The sequence below is a fragment of the Chlorella variabilis genome (assembly GCF_000147415.1).
Source record: "Chlorella variabilis unplaced genomic scaffold CHLNCscaffold_2, whole genome shotgun sequence".
In the NCBI taxonomy this organism is placed as follows: domain Eukaryota; kingdom Viridiplantae; phylum Chlorophyta; class Trebouxiophyceae; order Chlorellales; family Chlorellaceae; genus Chlorella; species Chlorella variabilis.
The window spans coordinates 2,138,369-2,145,444 of record NW_005435086.1 but is presented as its reverse complement, the minus strand read 5'-3'; the positions used below and the strand labels follow the sequence as shown (position 1 = coordinate 2,145,444).

Sequence of the window (7,076 nt, the reverse complement as noted above, 5' to 3'; positions counted from 1 at the left end):
CACCACTTGCACCCACCAATCCTCCCCAACGCACCCTCCCTGCCCCCGTTGCCTGAATGGAAACCAATCTACACTCTTCGCCGGCGCGCTTTCCACTTTCGCTTTTCTGCTTCCCCTCCCCTTGCCCCTCCTCCGCTTTGATGGCCCGCCGGGTCCGACGCATGTCGCCACGCTGCCCGCGTCCCTGCCGCCCAGCATCGCACCACTCAGGTTGCTCACCCCGTTTGGTTGAGCCCGCCATGTCTGGCACAGCCCCACACTCTCCTCAGCACCTCGGCGCAAACCTCGGCGCACCTCTCTGTACCAGTTTTTCAGGAATCACTTTGCACTGTCACGTGGCCTCATGTTGAGAATCCATCCAGTGCCACTTCTCTGTTCTTCTGTCCCGCCTGCCAGCCACATTCTGGCTCCGATCGAAATTCAAACAACCAAACTGCGCGCATGGGCCACGATACCCCATTTTTACTGCTGTTTTTAGCATGTAACGCGATTTTTTCACAGTCAACACAGGCATGAGGGTTGAGCGCGGCGGGAGTTGGGCGGGCACTGGCCATGTATGCTGCACAGGCTGTTGGAGGTGGGCCGTGGATGCGTGGCCAGATGCAGCGCGCCAGAACCCATGTTCCATACTCCTGTGCGATCTTGCAGCAGTTGGAAGGTTGTGCCTCGCTGGCGCTGTGGATCCAGCTGGAACCTGGCACCTCACCCTTCACTCCATCCTCTGCTACGGAGGAGCCGCTGGCAGTGCTGTGGCTGCTGGCTCCTTGGACGACCAATAGGTTGCCCGCTGCCAGCAACCGGTCGAAGCCAGCACGGAGGCTTGAACAGCATGCCTCTGAAGCAGCAGCGTTGGCTGGATGAGCAGGAGCGCAGGGGGGAGGAGGGCCTGGCACAGCCCCTGATCCCTGTGCCTGCCGCCGGCACCACCACCACGGCGAGCACCGCCGCCGCCAGATCTGCGTCCTTCGTCCTCCCCACCCCCTTCCGCAACGCGGCGCCGGCGTCTGGCGGCGGCGAGGGCGGCGGCGGGCTGCCTCCGGCCAAGAAGGCGGGGGGCGTGCTGCGTGACAAGCACGGTGAGGAGGCGTCGCAGGCGCAGGCGCTGCGTGCGAGGCGCTGCCGCCGTCGCCGGCCTCCTCCCTCTCCACGCCACCGGTGCCACCTGCTCCCCTGCACCCTCCCCCTGCAGGCAAGTACCGCACCCTGTACGACCAGCGCGCCCGCACCACGGTGCTGGTCAACGTGGCTGGCATCCTGGAGCGCTGCAACGAGCAAACGCTGCCCGCGCTGTACAAGGCACGCGCGCGGCGGCACCCTTGGCTGGCCTCCCAGCATGCCTGCCTGCCAGCGGCTTGCAGTGCGCAGCAGAAAGCCGGCGCCCAGCCCCCGCACTCTGAGCGGAGAAGAGGAATGCGCCCCACCCCCTGCCCTTTCACCTGCCCCCTCGCCTTCCCGCTCCTGCCCTCCACGCGCCGCCCGAGCCGCAGTATGTGGGGCGCAGCTTCCGCGCCTCCCCCCGCCAGCTGGGCTTCATCACGCTGGCCTGCGCGCTCGTGCAAGCGGTATGCGCCCCCATCGGCGGCCTGTTGGGCCACTACCTCAACAGGTGGGGGCAGGCGGGCGGGCAGCAGGCTGGGGCGCGGGCTGGGTGGGGGACCGGCAGCGGGGCAAGCTGGAGCGCACGGTGGTGCAGGCATTCAGCTGGTGGCCACCCGCGCAGCGACTCTCCCCCAAGCGTTGCCCGTGCGGTGCGAGGCGCCGCCTGCGTGCAGGGCGCACGTGATGGCTGCCGGCTGCTTTGTGTGGGGGGTCATGGCCATCGGCTTTGCCTTCACAAACACCGTGGCGACAGGCATGTCCTTCTGGGCCTTCAACGGCGTGGGCCTGGGCCTGCTGCTCCCCAACGCCCAGTCCCTCATAGCAGACTACTTCTCAGGTGGGTGGGCGGAGGCGGTGGGGCGCAAGCAGGCGCGGAGGCGGCGCGCTCGGAGCTCGCGCTCAGCTCGGCGCTCGCGCAGATGGCAGCAGCCCTCGCTGATGCGTTGTGTTGCCCTGGCGATGCGCCTGCCCTGCATTGATCGGTGCGGCCTCGCTTGTGCCACGTGCAGCGCTCAGCCGCGGCAAGGCCTTTGGCGCGCTGTACCTGACGAGCGCGCTGGGCGGCATGCTGGGCGCGCTGTTTGCCACCAACATGGGCCACACGCACCCCTTTGGCATGCAAGGCTGGCGGGTGGCCTTCATCACAGGCAAGCGCGGGGTCCGCAGTGGCGGGTCGGCCGATGCCTTGCACCAGGCTAGTCTCCTGCTGCCTGATGGGCTCGGGCGTACGGGCCTGGGTGCGGTGCCCGCTCACCTCCCCTGCCCAGTGCGTCCCGCCTTCCAGTGGGCGCGGTCAGCCTGCTNATCGGCGTGCTCAACCTGCTGTTTGCGGTGGACCCGCGGTACAAGCTGGAGGACCCGCAGTACAGGTGGTGGCTGCCCCTCGTGCTCCTCGGCCCGCACACCAGGGCTCTTTGCCGCCATGGCGTGGCGTGGCGTCCTGTGGGCATGCCCCATCAGCTGCCATGTGCGCACCCGCGCACGGCTGCTCCAAGCCAAGCCATGCATCACCCATTACGTCATCCCTGCGCGCGCCCACGCACACTAGCAACACGCCCCGGGGGGTGCAGGCAGGACCCTGACCTGATGGCCGTGGCCACCCCCCGCGCCATGCTGGCCGACATCTCCTCCGTACTGGCGGTGCCCTCCTTTGTCATCGTGGTCACCCAGGGCATCGTGGGCAGCACCCCCTGGAACGCCCTCGTCTTCAACACCCTCTACCTCCAGCTCCTCGGCTTCTCAGACTTCCAGTCCTCGCTGGTGGCGGCCCTGTTCCTGGGTGGCACCGCGTTCGGAGCCCAGGCGCGCTCGCGCCCACGCCATGCGGCCTGCGCGCCCTCGCCGCCTGCATGTTTCACACGAGCCGCCGCCGGCACGCGCCGGGGCCAGACCTGCCTGAGCGATTGCTGCTCGCACTGTCATGCAGCGGGCTGGCCTGAGACGCGGCAGCCGCTCCCGCTCCTGCCCATGCCCTGCGTGCAGCTGGGCGGCTTCATCGGCGACTGGGCCGCGCGGCGCCACCCCAGCCACGGCCGCGTGGCGGTGGCGCAGGTGTCGGTGGGGCTGGGGGTGCCGCTGTCGATCGCCGTGTTCAAGGTGGGGTGCCCGCGTGTTGTATGGTGTGCGTGTGGAATGGCCGGCCAGGGGGCGCCGCTTAATGCCTGCCCGGCTGCATCTGCTGCCGCATCGCCACACCACCCTGTGCACGCCCACCCCTGCCCGCAGCTCCTGCCCATGGGCAGCAGCGGCGGCATCGTGGCGCTGTACGGCGTGGCTTTCACGATCTGGGGGCTGATGATCAGGTGGGCGGCGAGGGGCGCGGCGCAGCACGGCAGCAGCATGCACAATAAGCTTGCATGTATTGAATGGGGGCTGCCGGGATGATCCGCCGCCATTTGCTGCCACCCTCAAATACCCGCCCCCCCGTGCCCGCTGTGCCTGCCCGCGCCCCCTGCAGCTGGGCGGGCGCCGCCTGCACCTCCCCCATCTTTGCAGAGGTGGTGCCCAGCCAGCTGCGCTCCCTGGTCTACTCATTCGACCGAGCCTTTGAAGGCGGGACCCGCCCGCTGGCTGCCAGTGCTCTGGGGGCCTGCCTGCAAGAGCGCCTGCCCTGTGGCCTCAGCACCTGCCTGGCGCCTGCCCTGCCCAACACTGTGCTGGCTGGCCTGTGCGTGCCGTGTGCGGCACGGCAGCACAGGCAGCCCCACAGCTTGCTGCTGCCCCTGGCACACCGCCACCCGGCCCGCAGGTGCGGTGGCCGCCTGCGGCGCGCCGGTCGTGGGCTGGCTGGCGGAGCGCCTGGGCTTCAACAGCGCGGAGGGCGGCGGCGGGCAGACGGATGCGCAGCGGGCACAGGCGCTGGGCGACGCCATTGTCATCTGCACCGCCGTGCCCTGGGCCCTCTGCTGCCTGCTGTACTCTGGTGAGGGGCGCAGGCGGCGAGAACAGCCACCGCCAGCAGCGAGCCGCGTGCCGCCCCGCACCCTGCCCTTGTGACAGCGCTCGCTTCCCTCTTGCGCACCAGCAGCAGCCTGTGACCCCCAACCAACGGCCCCCACCCTGCTCTGCGCTGCACTTCCGCAGGCCTGCACGTCACTTACCCCCGAGACCGCCGCCTGGCGCTGCGCTCGCAGCGCACCCGCTCCGGCTACGCCCCCCCCCTGCCCTCCCTGCCCATGGCGCCCTCGGCAGAGGTCTGGGAGGCCACGCCCAGCGACTCGCCCACCGCGGCACAAGCCGCGGGCACCGTGGGCCCTCGCGTCAGCTTCATCGATGGCCGCCCCGGCGAGTAGCCCTGAGGGCCCCTGCGCCTCAGCCAGCCTCGGCGCTGGCAGCCGCTGCATGCACCGAATGCGTCACACCTGTGGCCGTCACGCTCCCCACTTGAACCCGCTACTGGCTTCTTGTTCCTCTGCTGCTTATGCCCACACTACTGCCTGGTGAGCATGCAATTACACCTGTGCCTGGTCATCCTGCCCGTCGTCCGTTGCAATGTAATGTCAGCCGGGGTCGCTGCAGCTGGGCACATTTGCTGCCAGGTGCCCCATCACGCGGTCCGGGGCTTCCTGCCCCCTGGAGGCGCAGCTCCCGCCAGCCAGGTGCTGCGGCATGGGGCTGGCGAGCTGCTAGAGCTTCCAAACCAGCACCCCCGTCGTTCCGCCAACAAACAAGTGAAGGAAGTGCTTGCACTGCGGCAGGGGAGTTGTGGCGCTGCACAAATAAGAGCGCCCAACTGTTGCATGCAGAGCCCTCCCTGCTGCCTGGCCCCCACGAGCACGTGCGGCGGGCTCCCGGTGCCTGCCTGCCTATCCCCTGGCGCAGCCTGACTCATGCCCCTACCTCGTACGTGACTTGGAACGCAAAGGCCTTGCCCACCACCACGTGCCAGGGCCCGCCAAAGCGCTTGTCCAACCCATCCTTGATCATCTGCTCTCACAGGCGGGGTGCCACAGTGTTCCACCCATGTCAAGTGTGTCGCTGCCTGGGGAGGTTGGTCATGGTCCTGCCCCAGTTTGTGCTCGGTGTGGTGGATTGGGAAGCAGGAGCAGCAACTCCCCACCTGCGTGCACTTCTCCAGGTCGACCGGGTGCCGCTCGCAGGCGGAGATGCACACGTCCATCGCCTCCGTCTTCATGTCCGCAGTGCAATCAGAGGACGCCACCAGCGGGTACTTGGCCATCCTGCGGGGGAAAGGACGGCAGTCGGTGGTGGAGCGACAAAACCGGCGGGGCGGCATCGCAGGTTCTGATGGCGGCACGGGCGAAGGCGCAGCGGCGGCTAGTGAATTGCCACCTGTAGAACGCCTCCATGTCCCGCTTATACTCTGGCTCCTCTGCTACAGCCACCTCCGCCATTTTTGGTCAACGCTCCGCCTCCCGACTCCCGCTGGCCCCGTTCTGGCTGCTGCCAGGGCTGTGCTGGATGCTCAATTGCCTGCTGCTGATGCCAGCCAATGCCCGGAATGCACACAAACATACGGGTCGTGCTGTGCTGCGCAGTCCAGCTGGCGGGAGGAGAACCTCCCAGAGCTGCCTTGCTCCTGCGTCTTGGCTGAAGGCTTTAAGCAGACCAGCAACTGCAAAGCACTGCACTGAGCTCGGGCCTCTGGGGTTCGCAGAGCATAGCCTCCACTCTGTGGTGAGCGCTGCGGCTCGCCCCGCGTCGGAACCCCGCCAGCAGCGATCACCGGCGTGCGCCGTCTGCCAGCGAGCGATCGCAGCAGCTGCCACTCGAACGCGCCGTCTCCGACAGCAGCGAGCTAGGACTGCACAGGCAGCAGCAGGTAGTATGTAGACGCCGCGTATGTAGACGCAGGATCGCGCAGCAGGGGGGGAGCGAAGGACGCTGCCAAGCCAGCACGTCGGGCGGCCGGCAGGGCGTGGGCGGCAGCACGCTGGCACCTGGCGCCCTTCCCTCTGCCTCGTGGCTGCTCTGTTGCTCACACCTCAACCATCGTCTGGCGTCTGCAGGCGCCCGGCAGGGTCTTTCTGGGCCTGACAGCACAGCTGCGAGGCGCTGCTCACCATGGCGGCCCGCGTGTACCTGAACATGGCCTATGTGGTGCCCCGCGCCCTGCTCTGGATCGTGCTGCTGGTGGCGGCGCTGGTGGACGGCATCCGCCACCGCGCAGTGCACAGCAGAGGGTGCGTGGCGCGGGCGGCTGGCGTCACCCCGCCGCCGCTGCCTCGCCCGCCTGCTGTGCCGTGCTTCGTCTGGTTTTCCCCACAGCCTGCCTCTCGTGCCGTGCCGTGCCGTGCCGTGCCGTCCCACCGGCCCCTGCTGCCTGCCCGCCGCCCTGCCCGCAGGTTCCAGCTGTACTGGGCGCTGGTGGGCTCCGCGGCGCTGTTTGTGGTGCAGGAGGTGGTGCTGGTGGTGCTGGCAGCGCAGAGCAGCGGGCAGAACGTGAACCACGCCACGCTGGGAGCCTACATCTTCTTCGCTGACCTGGCGGTCTCCTACTGGATGGGCATCCTGCTGCTGGTGGCCGCGGGCTTCTGGTGAGCCGCCGGCCGTCCGCTGTCGGTGGCATGCCCTCGGTCGCGCGGCACGTGCCTGCCCAAGCGCCACCACCCCCACCCCTGCCCGTCTCCCTCACCGCCTCTCCCGACCGCCGCCTGCCCGCCCCGCTGTGCCCACGTGCGCCCCGCCCTGCAGCATCAGCCGCACCAGCCTGGGCCCCCACAAGCCCGTGGCGCTCTCCATCCCCATCATCTACTTTGCCACCAGCCTGGTGGTGGACTACGTTCTTTACTGGATACGCGGCTTCGACGCCTTCACAGACCAGGTGCGCCCCTGGCACGCGGCTGGGCAAGCATGCCACCCCGCGCGCACGTGTGCGCGGGGGAGCGGCGCGCGATGCCGCACCCTTTGCCAGCTCCCGGCTGGCTCTCCTCCCCTCTGGCTGCCTCCGTATACGTGTTCACGCACCCCCACACACGTCGTCACCCCCCCTCCACCCCCCCCCCCCCCAGGACACC

The 7,076-nt window shown here is 68.7% G+C and overlaps 3 protein-coding genes across 3 annotated transcripts in view; 2 read left to right on the top strand and 1 right to left on the bottom strand.

The window, feature by feature from the left end:
* Nucleotides 1-829: 829 nt before the first annotated feature.
* Nucleotides 830-4,391, top strand: CHLNCDRAFT_138130 (hypothetical protein; the record flags this gene model as incomplete). The annotated part of the gene is made up of 11 exons (XM_005851539.1): nt 830-1,076; nt 1,190-1,242; nt 1,482-1,606; nt 1,773-1,936; nt 2,109-2,271; nt 2,670-2,859; nt 3,082-3,195; nt 3,325-3,401; nt 3,557-3,675; nt 3,848-4,021; nt 4,183-4,391. 11 exons carry the CDS (start codon nt 830-832, stop codon nt 4,389-4,391), a joined length of 1,635 nt encoding a protein of 544 aa, XP_005851601.1.
* Nucleotides 4,392-4,724: 333 nt separating this feature from the next.
* CHLNCDRAFT_138129 (hypothetical protein) lies at nt 4,725-5,453 on the bottom strand (the record flags this gene model as incomplete). The annotated part of the gene is made up of 4 exons (XM_005851242.1): nt 4,725-4,787; nt 4,939-5,025; nt 5,159-5,279; nt 5,392-5,453. The coding sequence occupies 4 exons, from the start codon at nt 5,451-5,453 to the stop codon at nt 4,725-4,727; spliced, it is 333 nt and encodes a 110-aa protein (XP_005851304.1).
* Nucleotides 5,454-6,123: 670 nt separating this feature from the next.
* Nucleotides 6,124-7,076, top strand: part of CHLNCDRAFT_138128 (hypothetical protein) — a gene marked incomplete at both ends in the record, with an annotated part of 2,743 nt that continues 1,790 nt past the window's right edge. The window contains 3 exons of the mRNA XM_005851538.1: nt 6,124-6,242; nt 6,405-6,596; nt 6,754-6,883. Coding sequence (XP_005851600.1) covers nt 6,124-6,242; nt 6,405-6,596; nt 6,754-6,883 — 441 coding nt within the window. The remainder of the gene's footprint in view (nt 6,243-6,404; nt 6,597-6,753; nt 6,884-7,076) is intronic.